The 19,011-nt window shown below is 43.6% G+C and overlaps 1 protein-coding gene across 4 annotated transcripts in view; it reads left to right on the forward strand.

Annotated features, from left to right (window-relative positions):
• The window catches only part of ptprub (protein tyrosine phosphatase receptor type Ub), a 147,675-nt gene extending 128,923 nt beyond the window's left edge, over positions 1 to 18,752 (forward strand). For 2 of the 4 annotated variants that reach the window (XM_084026917.1, XM_084026919.1), the window contains 14 exons: positions 54 to 126; positions 229 to 305; positions 2,501 to 2,518; positions 4,068 to 4,104; positions 4,932 to 5,029; positions 6,884 to 7,000; positions 7,849 to 8,003; positions 8,370 to 8,505; positions 9,160 to 9,309; positions 10,579 to 10,893; positions 14,176 to 14,301; positions 16,178 to 16,335; positions 17,524 to 17,659; positions 17,758 to 18,752. In XM_084026917.1, the coding sequence (XP_083883043.1) occupies positions 54 to 126; positions 229 to 305; positions 2,501 to 2,518; positions 4,068 to 4,104; positions 4,932 to 5,029; positions 6,884 to 7,000; positions 7,849 to 8,003; positions 8,370 to 8,505; positions 9,160 to 9,309; positions 10,579 to 10,893; positions 14,176 to 14,301; positions 16,178 to 16,335; positions 17,524 to 17,659; positions 17,758 to 17,820 (1,659 nt within the window). In that variant the 3' untranslated portion in view covers positions 17,821 to 18,752. The remainder of the gene's footprint in view (positions 1 to 53; positions 127 to 228; positions 306 to 2,500; positions 2,519 to 4,067; positions 4,105 to 4,931; positions 5,030 to 6,883; positions 7,001 to 7,848; positions 8,004 to 8,369; positions 8,506 to 9,159; positions 9,310 to 10,578; positions 10,894 to 14,175; positions 14,302 to 16,177; positions 16,336 to 17,523; positions 17,660 to 17,757) is intronic. The other 2 variants (XM_084026918.1, XM_084026920.1) reach the window with 1 other exon arrangement.
• Positions 18,753 to 19,011: the final 259 nt, after the last annotated feature.

Below are 19,011 nucleotides of genomic sequence, written 5' to 3' on the forward strand. Positions count from 1 at the left end.
AGAGGCCCTGTTCCTGAAATATGTCTTTTTTTATTTATTTTTATTCTCTGTAGAGCTTCTTTGATGGCTGGGATTGCACAAAGAAGAAGGACAAAACCAAAGGGAGGCACGACACCTTATCGGGATGTAAGTCATCAGAACCCAATTAATTCTGTTTGTTTGTTTTTTTTTACAACAGAAACTTTGTATTTCATTAGTTCTGTGCTCTATTATTCTAATCCGTCTCAGATGACCGGCACAGAGTCAAGCTCCACCCTCTCCTGGGAGACCCCAACTCAGACTACATTAACGCGAACTACATCGATGTAAGTCTAATCCTGTTTTCCCTCTTCTGTTTGACACGGGATACAAATAGTCTCGATCTCTCACACCCTTACAAAGCCGCAGTCCATCTCGCTCATTTCCCGTAAGCTCACCAGTCTGCTGGCCCACTTTCACCTGGAAGCTTTCATCCAATCAAACACCCTTCCTCACTATTTTGTTGTTGTTGTCAGCTGTCATGGTTGTCAGTTGACGCACCGAATCCCTGACCTAGAATAACTCTGCTATCAGTTTTATTAAAACGGAGTGGAATGAACCTTTCTGTAAGATGCCACGAAATCCCCCTAAATGAAATAGATGTGATTGACGTTATTTAATCTGTGGATGGGCCGGGAGGACTTGATCCTTTCCGGCGTTCGCCCTTACTGTCTGCAGCACACGCAGCGCCACCGTAACATTCTCACCGATCACATGACGTACATGTATATGTTGCTGATGTGTCTCACACGGTCTCATCCATACGTGTTCTCATTCATAAAAAAACGGTGGTTAGATGGCAGTTGTGAAGTATGAAATAAAAAAATGAACCCCAGATTTTGGAAAAAAGAACTACAATTTTTCTACTAGATACACTTGTCGATAGAATCTTGTATTTTGGTTCCCCCGTGAATTCGCTGTAACGGTCCTCAGGTGTTGCTTTTCATACGGATCATGTCAAGGAAGTCTGGCAATCTGATATGATTTCTTTATCTCACAATATTTCTTTTGCATGCCTCTCATTGGGACCACTGCCACTTGGTGAGAAGTCGATGTACTCGCACTCCTGTTCAAGGCTGATAGGAGTTCAGAAGATCCTGTCGCTGTCAAAATCTGTATAGACAATGTATAATAACACTTATTCACACCGGCTGCATAAGTTGACAATTGATACTAGGTGGGTTCCTCTAGGCCAAATAATATCATCAAAAATTGTTGGCACTGCAGGGCTTTTCACGCTCTTTTATTTCTCAGTAGAGAAGGACCAGCGGTGGTGAGATGCTTTTAGAGAGTTCATTACAATGAGAGGGGCATTAAAATACCTGGCTGCTGTTAGGATTGTAGTATTGTGAGGGTCTCCATTAGCATCCGGGGCACCGAGGTGCAGGCATTAGAGGAAAAACACCACTCAGCAGCCACTACGGTGTCAGCGATGTCACCCCCCTGACAAGGCTGACCCAGCAAGCTGGCTGGTAACTATTAGCGAAGGCGAAGCATATTTTGTGCAGCCTGTGATTATTTCACCGGAGGTTAAATGGAGAAGTTTTTTTTTTTTTTTCTCTCCCTCTGAAATATTATTGCGTTTTCAAAACAGAGGTGAGTGGAGTGCAAGCTCTCTGTCTCCACTTTCTCTGTCACGTGTCTGGCGGCGCTTGTGTTCGCCTGAAGAGGTACAAAGCTTAGCACATGTTTGACAGCTTCCTGTGCCTGTTGGAAAGGAGAGCAGTCCAGCTGCGTCATGGTTGATTTACATAACGGATCCTTCTAAAGACCAACGGGGTCTTAGTGACAGGTGTAGCACGGCCAATCAAACACAGACACACACACACACACACACACACACTCACTCACACACACACGTCATGAGTCAGCTTTGTCTGAATGAAACCTTTTCCTCAATCAGTGAAACTCTACCTGAACCCTTTTTGCACTCAGAACAGCTTTATAGTTTAGAGCAAATTTTTCTGCATTTAGTTTTTGCTTTTCTCACTGGTTTGCGAGTGGGCGGGCCTCTATTTCAGTGCAGCAGTCAGTTTAACAGCATTTCAATCAGAATCTGATGGTTGTTTGTTGATTTTGCCAGGCTGTTCTCAATCAAATCTGATCACACGTCTCGACGAAGCATAAATAATACATTTACCTTTTGACTCTTGATTGTTGCTTAACTAGTATAATTGATTCTATTATCAAAGGGGAGCTTCACTGATTTTGCACACAAAAAAAACACATTAGACTGAATAAATAAAGGATGGCCCTAGGTCATAAATTCCCTCATAATAATTCATGAAGCCCAGTGCTTCTGTACTTAAACTAAACACACACACACACACACACACACACACACACACACACACACACACACACACACACACCTCTTCCCACCTGTCTGTAACCATAACTCCTACTTACAACTTTCATTAACTAGCCTATATGTCTTCTTTTTCTACTCCCCTCCCCACTTCCTCGACCTTGGACCCTGTAGATTCGGATTAACAGGGAAGTAAGTACTTCACTGCTCTTTCTTCTGTCTTCTTACATCCCTCTATTTTCGCTCTCTTCCCCCTCCTCTCTTCCCACTTCACACTTCTCTTTCCGCTATCCTCTATCCACAAATACTCAAAGGTGTGAAAGTGTGTTTCAGGTTTGTGCCCCCCCCCAATGCCCATTTTAGCCCTTTCATTGTAAATTAACACAATGATGTGTCCTGCTGTCTTTGTTAGTTGTCATAAGTGGCCAAGACTCAGGGAAGTTTAGTTGCTATGGTGACCGTCTTATTGAAGGAGTGGTGACATTGCTGATAGGTCGTTTGATCGCGGCCAGAGGGATTGTGGATAGCAGGCTCTCACAGCACCAGTCATCCATCTCCATTTCAAACGTCCCCGTTTACATGCCGGGATGACATTCAGTTTGGCCACAGATCATCGACGTGGGCGGACTTAGCGTATTAGAGAGATGCCCTCTGCAAAAAGATGGGAACCGTTATCAACATTGATTGCCCCATCATGCTGATTTTGATGAAAGCTGGTGGAGTTCATTCAGATAATTCTGCCTCCACAACTCCTCAGTCGTGTAATTGGGGCATCAACTATCCTCCCAGCTGCTCCTCTCATGATGAAAACAAACATCGAACCGCAGCATCCTTGTGGTTTTTCCAGGTGAAGTTTTCATTGGCTCGCATCACAGAGACAGGTGTTTTCCTTCATACTGGGCGTTTGGATAGGCAGTGCTTATTTTCAAGACTTCCATCGAACGGTTTGCTCGCCCTCAAAGCGTTCCCTCTTTGTGGTCTTTTGTCATGTTTCTTCCCCGTTCGGCCGTAGAGGTGACATCTCAGTGTTCATTCGTATTCACCCCATACTCACTGTATGAAAATGTCTGTCATCTATATCAAAGGCCGTCACGTTCTTTGATATGAGGAATCTCAGAATACTCCACTGTACATATCAGATTGTGCCTTGAAAACTGTTTGTGTTGGTGATGATTTCATGCATTGACGTGAAATTCGAGGCTGGATTTTCAGGGGGGGCTTGGGTGCTGTTAGGGTGAAATTCATCATCCCAGATATAGCGCGTATTGTATCTCCAATGAAAATGGATTTGTTTTTATGGGACGCCGCTCTGTGAAAGAGCTTTATAAATGAATCGGACACCTGAAATTGAAGAGTGCGCTCCTTTTTGTTTCTTAATCATATCTTTATTAAACTGTCACAGGGATTCAGTCATCGTTCAGTCGGGCTAGCCCGCCTCGTCGCCCTAACCCACATTTAATTTCAATTCATCTACAGTTTGTCAGGATGCAGTATTTACAGCGCGTTGCCTCGACTGCCCCCGACTCTGTGGAATGTGTGAGGGTGAAGGCGTGCGGCAGAGTCAGCTGTAGGTCAGACAGTGCTGGACAGCGATACAGGAAATGTGATTCGCAGTTACAGTGGGTCAGTAGTGGGAAAGCAGCATGCGGGGGAACCAGGCAAGGAAAAGGGTGAGACAGAGAGACTGTGCCCGAAGCGCAGATGTGCTTACTCAGCATGTCATCTCTCTTCTCTCTTTCAGGGCTACCATCGATCCAACCACTTCATCGCCACTCAGGGTGAGTATCAAGGCAAGGATGTGGTTCATGTGCATGCAGGACAGTGAGTGCCTTTTGTCGCCATGTAATAAATTGAAGATGATCTAACCACCGAGCCAAAAAGCGCTCTATGTGGCGAGTCCAAAGGTAATGGTGTGACTACCAGGCCGTGAAGGCTGTGTGAGGGATGTCACTGAATTAATCACGAGGAGAGGTGAATAATTAAACACATTAATTATAGCTTCCCAATCTCTGCGACACACCGAGAGCTGCGTTCATTGTCGGGGACAGCACCTTTATTTTAACCTCTGTCGTTCAAATATAAAGTCGCTTCTGACGGACTGTCTGTGGCTGTGTTATAAATTTCCCCTCTGCTGTTTCTAAACCCCAAGGAGTGTCAGTTTCCAGGGAGCTCCCATCACAAAGTCACCCAAGGTCTGCTCATCTGCTTATCTTGCACCCCCCCCCCCCAGACAGACGGATAGATGAAACCTGCAAGAAAGAAGAAAAAAAAAGACATCAGCCGTGTTTTTGTCTCTCTGAGCATTTGTTTCCTACGTGATCTTCGCTTTAAAGTCGTATCCCGCTTCCTAAACGTCTCCTCAGATGAGTGACTGATGGTCCCCGGGGCTTTCATCAACAGCTACTGCTGTTGTTTTGTCACGCATCACCTCTTCTGCCTGGAATTCCCAATATCTTTATTGAAGGATCAGTACACCGTCGTATGAGGAAGGACACTTTAGGTCGCGACAACACGAGATTTTGCAAACAACAAGAACTCCCTTATTGAGCAACGCGCGCTTTGATGCTGCGGTTTTTGGTTTCATTCTGTTATTTCTTCCCACTAGGACCCAAGCAGGAGACTCTGTACGACTTCTGGAGGATGGTGTGGCAGGAGAACTGTTTCAGCATCGTCATGATAACTAAGCTGGTGGAGGTTGGCAGGGTAAGTGATGTGCCCCCCCCCCCCCCCCCCCTGTCAGCACCCAGTGCACAGAAACATCCCACATTCACTGCTGGGTACATTTTGGTGTCTGTATGAAAGGTTTTTTTTATGTGTCTGATGAGCAGCTTGCTCTGCATGCAAACTGCAGCCTAAAAGCGATTCCTTTTTCAGTGAGGATGCCCTGCAATCATGTGAAATCACGAACAATAGAGAGTAAATGTTAATGGAATATTTCAACATTTTGAAGTGTGCTTATTTGCATTTTTTATTTTTTTTTTTTGCTGAAAATTAGATGAAAAGATTAACATCACTCACATGTCCACTACCTATGAAGCTACAGGCAGCATAATGACTGCAGACTGTGCCAAGTAAAACTGATGAAATCCACCTACGAGCGCCCTTTTTGGTCGGTTTAAATACATAAGAGTTCATTTGAGCGGTTTCGATGGATTCTGTTACCTTTGTGCAGAGGCAGACGAGCCGTCTCCCACGTTTCCAGTCTTTATGCCAAGCCAAGCTAACCAGCTGTTGGTTATAATTTCATATTTTCCACCCAAACATAAAGCGTGGTATTTATTCTTCATTTCAAAATGTCAAACCTTCCGTATCTTTGTGGCATTTGAAAACCATACTTAAAGCCTGTACACAGTACATTGAACACATGCATTTTAATGGATGTCTCTTTTCAAAACACCATGACATTGCAATGTTGTTGAATAAAAATCTACATCACAACCATAATGATTAGAGTCTATGAAATGTGCTGTAAAAATGCTTGTGAGACGTAAACACGCCCGAGCCTCACATCCAGGGCTGCTGTCCGTGTATTTACACTGCATGACTACACAGGCTTAATGGCTGGACTGTAGTACTGTTATTATCCACCTCACATAAATACCTGTGGTATATGAATTCTGTCTCTAAGCACCCCATCCCTTTCAGCCAGGCCAAGAGAAACGGATTACTCAGTGGATGATTAAAATTACACCGTTTTTCTCACAGCAGCCCTACATCCCATTTGGTTCCCTCATCCCAATAACTCGTAACTGTCAACAAAAGAGGACTGGTCCATGTGGCCGAATTCAAATAGCATCTCCATTAAATGAAACAAAATTACCTCCTTTCTGTCTGGTCTTGGTGAAGAAGATTGCCGCCCTTGTGTCCATTAATCCTCCCATCATGATGCAATTATGTTCCTTTTCTTTTGCTTTCACAAAATAAACATCCGCAGTGGAACAGATTGTTGTTTTGGTTCCTGAGTAACCTCTACCCTTACAATGTATTCAATGTCACACCTGTATCCCTTTGTTCTAGTTAAATCAACACATTAAGTGCTTCATGTTTTTAACTATTGCATCTAGATAGTGATATTTGTTCAACAATTTAACCTTGAAGGCTGGTGGTTGAATTGATGGAATGCTAATGCTGTTTACTTACGTTAACATTGTTAGCAGCAACCTCAAACACCCCAACAGCATGGTTCAGCACATGGACACACATGTCATGAAATATATATTTTCTTATATATATATATATATATAGAAGGTATTTTTGACTTAGAGAGGGGGAAATGTAATAAGAGAAATGACTTAATGGGGACGTTTGGAAAATTAGGCAATTTAAACCTGAGGGGGTTGAATTGGGGAACATTGAATTTAGGACATTTCATTTCGGCATACTCTTGATAACGAGGTTGAACCACAGAATTAGAGAAATTCTGCTTTTGGAGATTCAACCTTCACAAGCATCTTATCAAACAGATGCAGTGTGTTACACCTATTACAGCTTCGCCGCTGCATTTTCCAGGAACGTCAACAAGAGGTTTAACTCCCATGCTTTGCTATGTTCAAACAGGTCAAATGCTGTAAATATTGGCCGGATGACAGCGAGATGTATGGTGACATCAAAATCTCTCTGCTTAAGACGGAGACTCTGGCTGAATACACAGTTCGCACCTTTGCCTTGGAGAGGGTACGTTTATCTAAGGTTGTCCTTGTTGTCCTGCTGTCGTTTGCATGTTTGAGTTGTTATATTCACAGAATGAGAAGTAGAACATTAATAGAGGGGATTAGATACTTGACAGGACTTAGTGCTGATGGGTATAAGGACCACGTGTTAAATCGAGAGGGATTAACACCAGTAGCTATGCGAATGCCCCCTCCGTCTTCCCAACATAGCTGTTACAGTGTTGTGATGGTCTTCATCCTGTCAATCTCCCGGGGATCTCTCATTGAAGGGCCTCGGAGCGACGCTGGAGTGACAGTGACACAAACACAACATTATCATCACCCTGTCACATTCGCCCTCCGCGGGCACACACGCCGCTGCTTATTTAAAAATCGGCACGAATTTGGGAGCTGGTGACAGCTTGTTTTTTCCAAAGCTCTTTTCTTTTTTCTTTTTGGATTTCTGTCTTCGACAAATCTTTGCTTTGCGTCGCTTTACTTTGTCAACTCTGTACAGAGGAAGAAATTGCTGTGTGACTGGGGCAGCCTCCCAGTAGTGAGGAGAAAACACTCCCATCCCTCCCTGAGCTCTGAGAGCTTCAGTAATTCCTTTTCGCGTGTCTGTCACACTGCAGCTGCTACTAGCATGTGATGCCCAGAGGCCTAACTGTCCTAGAAGACCTAACACCCCCACGTAAATAATGTCCTGGTTGTCCTCACACTGAACCGAGGAACCTATCACATCTATCACGGATGTCTCTTAATGGATGGGAGTGAAATAAGGGCCCGCAGGCTATTGTGGTTAGGATGCAAGCCATATAAACACAGTGTTCTACATGTAATGCTAATGTGTACCGTGTTTCTGTTTGACAGAGAGGTTACTCAACCAAGCATGAGGTGCGTCAGTTCCACTTTACATCTTGGCCCGAGCATGGGGTGCCCTATCACGCCACCGGACTGTTGGCCTTTATACGAAGAGTGAAAGCCTCCACGCCTCCAGACGCGGGCCCCGTGGTGGTCCACTGCAGGTGACTTGTTGCTTAGCAGCGGTGGAAACTGTGGTGTTATAAAACCAGTGTTATTAACTTTTATTGTGCAGTAAATTATGAAGTTATCACAATTAAATTTTGGCATCTAGGCAAGTTGTGTTACTAATGGCCACTATGTCCAGAGAGAGGGTCACATGATTGATCGAGGCAGCTGTTAGCTTTATAGGATCCTCTTCATTAGCCATTAGTGTATCTCTTACATAAAAATACCTTATTTATTTATTTCAAATACAAAATTCACTGGCTATAAGTGAATCCACGCTGATTTGTACCAACTGGATAGCCTGGCCATGTAATGCCTCAGGACAGCATGGGTCCTCATGAAAGTTGTCCTTTGTGCTCTAGTGTGGGGGCGGGCCGCACCGGCTGCTACATCGTGCTGGATGTCATGTTGGACATGGCCGAGTGTGAAGGCGTGGTGGATATCTACAACTGTGTCAAGACCCTCTGCTCTCGACGCATCAACATGATCCAGACGGAGGTCGGTTCTGCTGCTGCACCGCCGGGAGTCCACTCCACATTCAAACTCATGTGAAATATATCCAACGTCTGTTATTTTGCATATATATTCAGGAGGTTACATCAGTGGTCATAATATGGTAATATGTCTCCACTGGAAAAGTTCCGGAGAGTCAGGTTTTTAAACATTAGTTTCCCCTCCTGTTGTTTGCATTTCAAAGAGCGAGGGGCGGAGGCTGTATTATCATACTCTCGCTGTGGGACTCATGTAAAGGTCATTGCGGGAGTTTCAGTGAAAAGACTTGCATTGTCTGTCAATATGCTGCGTAGGCATGTGCTGTTCTTTTAGATGTGCAGATTGCATATTCACCCCTTATTATGTAAATCCAACATTGACTTAGCTGTTTATTACATTTGTAGTTGTTTACACATGTGCTTGTTTACTAGGCAATATGTATTTATCCTCCAACAGCTTACATGCACCGCCAACATTAAAGCGCATGTTTAATTCACAACAAGGTCGCGACAAGTAATTTCTTCTCATTGCCGATTATTTATTCTGCATATGTTCTTAATCTGATTGATCTTAATCTACCTCCGTTGTAATGCCAGAGTACACGCGCGTGCCGAACGTGCATACGCAGCACTTCATTACGTTGCCTGTTGTCCTTTTCAGGAGCAGTACATCTTCATCCATGATGCCATTCTGGAGGCCTGTCTGTGTGGAGAGACGGCCATCTTGGTGAACGAGTTCGCCGTCACTTACAAAGAGATGCTGCGTGTGGATTCCCAGAGTAATTCCTCTCAGCTACGGGAAGAGTTTCAGGTCAGACTCTAGCTGGATGGCAACATCATGACCGTGGCCAACGTTCTGAATACATAGTTGTTTTTGGTCAATATGCAGCAAAAACATGTATTCTGACACACACTTATTAAAATGTATTTCATTTCATTAAATATCATCAATTAAATGATTTCACAGACCTTAATGGAACTAGTAACAACAATATACAACTACTACCACTGGAGTACTGCTAATATTACTAACGATAGCACACATTCCTTTTTGCGTGTACCTACACTCAAACTGTTGTTACCACTACTGTATTTTTACTACTACCACTTACGATACTAATGCAGTAGTAAAATCAATGCATCCATGAATGTCCATGTGCATGTGTGTTGACAGTGTTTGTATTTGTGCAGGATGGTGTTTGTTTCCTTTCGCTTTTGATTCCGTGGGACTGTCATTGAAATCTTCCGCTTGGTTTGTAGGAACGCGGTCTCAGAACATTTTATTAGATGTTGATTAGGAGCGAAGAGAGCCAGCTGCGTTCCCATATGCCTTACCTGCCCCCCACCCCCACCCCTCCTCACCACAACCAACCCACCCCTGCAGAGCTCAACCAGCAGCGGCATTGATTCAAGATTTAGCATTTCAAAGTAATACTGGAAAAGGCTCCCCGCTTTCATTTTATACTGTTGCATCCTCATCCTCTACATGGGAAGGATGATAGATTGTTTTGCTTGGAATTTGTGAATTAAACTGTAGGCGGTTCAACACTTTGATTGCAAACTGTTAGTTCTTCATAAAGGAAAACGTTACATGCCTGGCTTTGTTCTCACAAACGCAGCCGTCTGACATTGTTGTAAAGAGCCTGTCCGCTTCCCAGTTAGCGGTATTATCGACGCTGTGAATTAATGATCAAAAAAATATGTTTTCACTGCGGCTAATGCAATCACGTCTAAGTTAACGGAGAGTTCATCCAAGAAGATTGATATGCAATGTTTTCCCTAGAGTTTACTTTTGTCTGTCCTATTGTATCATTTCCTTTTATAATGCAGTCTGCCTAAACCATCCTTTATTCTTTTGAATTACTTCGTCAACGTGATCTTCGTTAGATTCTTCCAATTAGCATTATTGGGTTCTCGCTACATTCTCCACGTACCCCGCCATGCCTGATTTGCTGCTTTTCTGTCCCCCCCCCCCCCTTCTTCCTCCTGACTCCCTACACGTTTCACCTTTTCAATTCTCGCTTCTATTTCATGTCATCCTTCCCCTCTCATCTCGCCTCTTTAATGTTTCCATTTGCAGACACTCAACTCTGTGACTCCCCACCTGGATGTGGAAGAGTGCAGCATCGCTCTGTTGCCCAGAAACAGAGAGAAGAATCGCAGCATGGACGTTCTGCCGCCGGATCGCGCCCTGGCCTTCCTGGTTACGACAGAAGGGGAGAGCAACAATTACATCAACGCCGCGCTCGCTGACAGCTTCCACCGGCAGGCCGCTTTCATCGTCACTCCTCACCCTCTGCCCGGCACCACGGCTGACTTTTGGCGGCTCGTCTTTGACTACGGCTGCACGGCCGTGGTCATGCTCAACCAACTCAATCAGTCGAACTCTGCCTGGGTAAGGTCAAAGTGTTGGAAATTGTTTTATTGCCATCGATTTGTTGACACTGTAAAGAAAAAGAAAGTAGAAAATGTTTTTGAGTTCACTCACGCAAGAGAAACTGTTTGCTGTACAAGTTTTTTCCTTTCGGTCTCGAGGCTATCTGAACTTTTCTTGAGACGTTTCCTGACATGCCATCACTGTTTCTGTATCTTCCTATGCTTGGGATTAGTTCCTGTTGGGCTTTGATCCCTGACCACACTGATCCCAGGGCACCACCAGATAACACCTGGCCCAGTTTCCCTTTTCCCCCTTCAGTTACATCTCGGAGGAATAGGCTTTCATTGCCCCTCTAGACACGTCTCAGGGTTGTTTTTTTCTCTTGTTGACGCTCCACTTTTCATGATCACATTTCTCTCTCTTTGTTCTGTAATGTTCCTTGTTCTTTCTAACATTTGTAATGGTTGCACACAACACAATTAATCACGAGGAACAAAGAACGAAAATAATTCATTCATTTTTAAAAGGGTCATTTAAAGACTAAAGCTTTAACTCTATCAGAACATCAGGTGCCAAGCTGTGTCTATTTTAAGCATGGACATATAAGAACGTTATTGTCAGGAGTCTGGCAGCCAACTGTTGAGTATTTGATCCTAGAATGATTAAGACAGATGAACAGGTCATTAATTAAGCATGAATGAAATGAAAACACACGAAAGCTTGTGTTTTGTAAAAAGAAAAGAATGATTTAATCCATGAGCTATTCACAGGTAGGCTAAACCTAGAGAGTAACATGGGGCTCCAGACTGATAAAACGCAACTTTATTACAGAATTTTTCTTCTTAAAGTGCCAGTCCATAACATTTTCATCTTTTTAATTGTCTTTTAAGTTACTATCTATAAAAGAGTGAGTTAAAAAAATGGCGATTGGTCATATGACCCACTAATGAAAGTGCTTGTACTTGATGAGAGACAGTCGAAACTGTTCGGTGAGGGAGATGAGGTGCAGTTACATCTACCACCAAAGAGGCCGCTAGCAGCAACGTATCTCAAATCTTACGGATTGCCACTTTAAATGTAACAGATTTCCAGCAGAAAAAAACAACATACTCTTATTAAAGAACCAAAAGCTGGCACAACCTGACTATGAATGTGTTCAGCCAATAGTTAAGCTCTCTGTTTTGTTGGAGTGAAGCTGAAGGAGATTGGAAGACATCCAGTCCTTAATGGCAGATCAACAGTAATGTTTCTGAATAATTCAACAACCTTGGGACAGGTATGCCTTCATATATCACCATAATAATGGAAATAAATGAGGAATGTCACGCTGCCTTCGGATCTAGTCTGAGGGAAAGGAGAGAACAAGTATAGCCCCAAAATGGACCCTTGTGGTACACCACACAGGGAGGAAAGACCACTGACAGAGACGATAAACTTCCTCCATACATCTCCTCCCTACTACATCTGAATCCTGGTTCTTATCAAACCAGATCCAACAATTGGCTTACTCTTAGGGTTCCTTGTGCACGCTGAGAGCTAGGTAAACGGCCTTCATTATCGACGCCCCTTGCACATGGAACGCTCTGCAACAAACCGTAAAGTTAGAGGTACTCCCATCTGTTACCGTTATTAAACATTTGATGTTTAATCTTATCTCATCAACTGTTTTTAGTTTTATTTTTTTATAGTTACTTACTAATGTGTATTTGTCATTTCTATTGTCTAAATTGTCCTTTGATGTAAACTCATCGTCATTGTAAATGAGGGAAACCTCAATGCCCTACGAGTGTTAAATAAAGGTTTGAAATTAAATAAATGAAAAATAAAATGCATATACTAGCAGCTTTCATCAATATATCATTAACAACCATTTTAAATACTTCTTTGTAATTTTAGAATACCTTGTGCAGCTTTGACACAACTGTATATTTAATATGTGTATGAATAACTTGTGAATTCACAAGATCCACCTGCGAAGAACAAAAGACATCGAGGAGAAAGGCTTGTGCAGGTTTTTAGGCATAAATGCTAGATTTACAATCTCCTAGCCAATGTTCCTTAAATATTAAACTTTAAAATATTGAATATGCACTGTATCACAACCTTGGAAGGCAGGCTTACTCTAAATGATGGATCTTTTTTGTCCAAGGTCAGCCTTTAACATTATTTTAAATTTTCCTCTAAAAAGGTCCATTATTTACTTTGCTTTAAAGACAACTAACTTCATTTACTAAATCAATAAAGAGAGCTCATGACCTTTAAAGGGTTGTGACAGGCTTTATAAATGTAGGATGATGACACTTTATAGTTATATTGGATTTTAAGCCATTGACTATGTTGTGCTCATTAAAGCTACTCTTGGTAACTCATGAAAAATTACTTTTTGTCATATTTTCTCAAATTGTCACCAATTCCCACACACATTGTATTGTACACAGCACAGCTTACAGTGAAATTTAGCCTCTGTATTAGGAGTAGCGGCTGGCTACGATACAGCCGCCTGGGGAGCATTTTGGGCGTCCAGTGCCTTGCACAAGGGTACGCCTGCCATTAGGAGACACTAAAAGGAGGTAAAGAAACTGTTTTTCCCCACAGACTCTGTCTCCATCTGTCTCCATCACAATATAGTAACAGTTTGTGCAAATATGACAAAAAAGTCATTTTTTATTTAAGTTATCAACTGTAGCTGTCAGGTAATAGAAAAAAAGCTGAAAAAAATAGTAGGTACCCACTTTAATTCACTGCCTGTTAAATATTTTTCATCTCTTTTCTTCCTGTGCAATGTAGTTCTGAAAAATTGAGTTATCGGCTCTTTAAGATGTTCGGTGCAGTATTGCTATGAACTCTGTTGTAGAGTTTTTTCGTGGCACTGGAGTACTCTGTCTCCCTCTTGTTGCAATCCCTCAAAGCACATTACATCCCTCGGCGATGCGTCTCTCACCATATTAACAGCAGTGTGCTACCGTAACACCTCTCTCATTTTATGTAGGCACGCACTGTTCCTATTATTTGACTTGTGCATCTGAGTGTCTGAGCTCAACTGTGCTATGTTCTTCTTATTTACAGTGCATGCATGCAGACCCTCCCCCACTGCACATACACACACCCTTACACAAACACATACTTGCATGATTTCATAATTTCAGCCTTTTAAAGTTCTCCTCTCTTTGATAATCCAAGGTTTTGAGAGCAAATGCATCGTTGGCCACAACTACTGAATAAAGTATGAGTACTTTATGTGCCTCGTTGAATCAGCGATAACCCCTCAAATTTCTCTCTACTTTCCACTTCTACCTCTAGCCGTGTGTTCAATACTGGCCGGAGCCTGGTTTACAGCAGTACGGGCCCATGGAAGTGGAGTTTCTGTCCATGTCAGCAGATGAGGATGTCATCACTCGTCTTTTTCGGGTCAAGAACGTCACAAGGGTGAGTCAGTGCGGTTCGGACATAGGCCTGCATGGGACATATTGTTCAGCTCAATGGTATATCACAAAATGGTAACCCGAACCTCATTAGAAATGCATTAGCTGTGGTCCTCGCCGGTATTTCAGATGTGACATTTTACTGTACAGTAGAGCTGCCAGCTATAATGTGCATATAAAAACCGCCTGACACAAGTCGGCAAAGTCAAAGTACTATAGAACCGGCTGTAAAAACGCTATGCACCTGAAACCTGTATGATGATTTGCATTTCTATACAACTTCTTGGATGTGCGCAAACTCAAAAGCTGAACGCTTCACTCGATGCTAGATTTTTACATATGGTGTGCCTGTGCATCAGTATGTGTCTATTGCGCTGTCTGTATCTTATGCAAACACGGCACTTCACTAGTGTATTGCCTCATGGGAATTGGAGGCTTGTCAAATAAATACACTCTGAAATAAATACACTCTAAAATATGGCCGAGAGATTTATACTGGGTAAAAAGAGGATCTTATTCATAGAGTGCATTTTACATAAGGACGTTGTTTAGATATTCAGCGGTCCAGAAAATTGAACCAGTGTTTCCGTAAGATGTGCGCATAAGAGTGATACATATTATAAGAACTTTCTATGGAAAACAGGCAGGAAAAGCCCATTAACATGCATGCAATAAAGGTCAGTCTCTCCCTTTCTCAATTTCTTCTTGTCATTACCTACAAAGGCGTCTTCCCTCTCTTAGCTGCCTGTTGGCATACTAAAGAGGGGACTTTCATCCTCATAATGCATGCCATATTTTCAGTTGCAGGATAGTCTTTTCAAGCTGCAAAAGCATACTCTCGTTTTGATTTGTTCACAAACCATGTCATGCAATGTTTTTAAGTATCTGGCATGTAGTAGAATTAGCGAGACCTTGTGAAACAGGCGCTGACAGCTCTGTCATGGTGGAGGGAGCACAGGGATGTCGCTGTCGTCGATTCCCAACTTTTTTTGCCTCGCACACGATCACGGTGTTGAATGTGTGTGCGTGTGTTTGTGTGCAGGTATGGTTTAAGCCTGCAAAATTTCCATAAGCACATGCATGCATACTGCTCAGGTTCACTGTCGACCAATTATTGAAGAAATCTGTATGCAAGGTGTTTCCTCGCCGCCATTAGAAGCAGCGCGACATGCATTGCACAGAACTTCCTTCCCCTGATTGACACCCTCACCTCCTCTGTCGACTGCCCTTGTCATTCCCCTCTGTACCCATGGCACCTTTTTTTTCCTACCCGCTGCACACCGCTGTCAAGGAGAGGGCAGCTTAACACAGTGTGGGAGAAATCAAATCACACAGAAATAACACACACCTCTCCCTCTAACTGGCCCTCTCTCAGTGCATTAGTGCATACGCTTCCTGTACGTGACATTGATATACAAGGGTAGGGAGTAAAAGTCACAGGAAGTGCAATTTAAGCATATGTAGCTGTGGGTATGAGAGTAGTACCAAAAAGAAAAAAGTACATAGTGTAAATCCCACCTCCGCTGAGGCAATTCCTCCATGCATCGTTGGTGTCTTTGCCAGCCCAATTTGCATGACTTACAGTTCTCCGCTGGTTCTTAAGTATTAGGTGAGATTCTATAGGACAAGGTTATGAACACACGGGGACCTCTCTCACACACAGCCCAGGTCCCGCTTACACCTGCAGGCCCATATATCTCCGAGTCAGTCTGCTGAGTGAGCACAGCTGAGAGTGCCAGCATGCAGCCTGGGGAGCACTCAACACACGGGGCGTTAACGGCCGCACGTAGAAATACCAGAAACAACCAGAAAATGCAATGCAAGGCAGGGACATGGTGCAGAGATTTCACACGTATAAATGTTTTCTGTTGCACCCCTAGATCCAAGAGGGCCAGCTGGTCGTGTGTCAGTTCCAGTTCCTGCGCTGGTCGGCGTATCGAGATGTCCCCGACTCCAAGAAGGCTTTCCTGAACCTGCTGGCTCAAGTGCACAAGTGGCAGAGGGAGTGTGGAGAAGGACGCACCGTCGTCCACTGCCTGTGAGTAATCTCCTAGCAGTACATCCTGTACTGTATGTTAACAGAGAGGAAAAGGAGACCAGACAGAAATAAGCGGGGTCTCTCAGAAAAGGTCTCAGGCGCGGAATTACTGCTATTGGAACAGTGACATTTAAAAGTGCAAATCTTATTCTCAGAGGGGAGCATCACAAAAAAATGTTAAAATGTGGCAAATCACGACCAAATCTGTTCGACGAGGCGGAGACTGTGTGTGTGTATTTTTTTGGTGCAACGGGATGCGGTGCCAAGTATGTTTTAATGAAGTAGAGAATGACAGTGGCGTTAAGTGCTGTGCCGTGGCCTGGTGCAGTGTGTGGTGTTGTATGCCCCCTCTGTTGTCCTAAGCCCCCGGGGCGCACGCCCGCTGATGAATATGAATGGGCCGTCCAGCTCATTGCCAACCCGTCACACGTTCATCCCCGCCGCCCCCATCCGAAAGCACATCACTCAGCGCTGTCACACAGTGTTACCCACGACAACCAGGAAAGAGATTATGGAGATCAAATCAATTATGGCTTAATACAGAATGCGAGGGTTCTCACTACAGTAAATCCAAGACTGCCAAGCGCTGACGACGATTGATTACCTTAATATCGCTTGTATACGCAGCGAAGGGCTCCCGCGCCCACCTCCTCTGCATTTGTCTCAGGAGAGGAAGTAGATTGTCCTCCACTGGTTTATTGATATTGCTGTTCATTTGTGATGACCAAGACAATATTTCCCGAGGAAATGCCACACTCTGCGGTTATTTCTCAGTTTTCTCTTCCTCGCAGCTTTTCCGTGTCAGTAGTTTTGGATGGCGTGCGTGTGCTGGATGAACTGTGTCGGATGTTTTCACCAGGTAGCATGAACACAAAAACATGGTTATCAGATGACACGTATTCTGCCTGGCTCCTGCTGGTGTTTTAGTCTTCTGACTGGAGCCTGGAGATATATTTGGATATGTTGAGGTTAACTGCATGTATGAAATACATAGTGCTGTTTATGCAATATGATGGGATGGGGATTGCATCATACCGACAGTGACCAGTCGATGTAGCCATCTCTCATGCTGCTAGCATGGCGAAAATACAGCATTGACAAATAAAAAACACATTTGAAATTAAATAAAAAAAGATTAAGCACGTATTTAGGTTATATTTTTTGAATCACACATTTCCTCCCCTGCAGTAACGGCGGTGGTCGCAGTGGGACCTTCTGTGCCTGCAACATTCTGCTTGAGATGATCCAGTACCAGAACATGGTGGACATCTTCTACGCTGTCAAAACTCTACGCAACTGTAAACCCAACATGGTGGAGTCACTGGTAAGAATGTGTGAAAATAAATCCAACTGGCAAAAATATGTCTATGATTATTTACGTGTTTTTCCCTTTTTAATTTGCAAATGTGTGTTTTTCTGCAGGACCAGTACCGATTCTGCTATGATCTTGTCCTGGAGTACTTGGACTGCTTCGAAGGTAGATAGCAACCAGATATTTACCGCAGCGGGGCAATCACATTGGCTGGAGGTCCGATGACGCCAACCAGTCACCCCTCTACTTTACCGTTTGGACCTATGGACTTTGGCATTGAAATGACTGGAACTGGAAGAAGAGGAGAAAAATAAATCTTGGTCAAGGTTCAATCTTTTAACCTTTAATGTACAGCTGTGATTTTCTCCTTGTTGGTGATGTTTATCTCTTTTGATATTTTTTTGTGCTTTTCCTGGGTCCTCTATGCCTCCAGACTAAAGCTCTTTTGTGGCTGAGGGTCTCTGTAGCAGTAACACAACATATTAAGCTACAGAATGGACCCGTCTATTCTGAGGAAGGGTCACCGTGGCTGTGTTTTCATCGTTTCCATTCAAACTGCGAGGGGGGCTGGATGACATTCCATAGGTACAGCAGACTTATCGAGATGTGGAAGCGATTCCTTCTCACCCAAGAGCTACAGTCCACTGTGGTTGTGGCACGACTTCTCTACCATAAACTGCCTTATTCTCTGATGATAGGACAGATTTATTCAAATCCCTGGATAAATCAGGAAGGTTGTCACACCGGTGTATAAACGGCAACAAGAGATTTGCAGCATTAGGATAGATCAGCCCAGTCCTCAACAGTGTTGATGAAGAAACTGTACAGTAGTGCAACGTGTTGTATTTTTGCCATAATGTTTGTGCTGGATTACCATGTGTGCTATAGGTGGACATTTCCAGGGGACCACAGCACCGGGCCTGGTGCCGCCACTTGACGATTCCCGTCTCATTACTGTCACAGTGCCAATCCCCATTGACTGACTTGAATCCTCCTTCTTTACGTTGCTCTATCATCTTGATATATGCCTACAAACACACAGTATGTACCGCATCAGCTAATGTTCTCGCTCCAAAGTGATTGTTTGTATTTTATACCCGGCGGGGGGAAGAAAAAAGAGCAGGGGGGGGCCATACTGACATGCCATAGTGGTGGTGTGAAAAACAATGTTCCATTCATGCCGTGGTGAAGTGTCTAAGCCAGTGCTGCATTACAGGCGTGAGTCTCTTTCTCCTCTTACTCCTTTGTTGTCTGAGGCATTTGGTGGTACTGTTAACTGTCTCAGCAAGCTCCACCACTTTGGATTTTTATCATAACCCTTTCACGCAGAGGGGTTCATTTTGACAATTTTGACATTCGTTGTT

This window comes from Eutrigla gurnardus, assembly GCF_963514095.1.
Source record: "Eutrigla gurnardus genome assembly, chromosome: 14".
Lineage (NCBI taxonomy): Eukaryota > Metazoa > Chordata > Actinopteri > Perciformes > Triglidae > Eutrigla > Eutrigla gurnardus.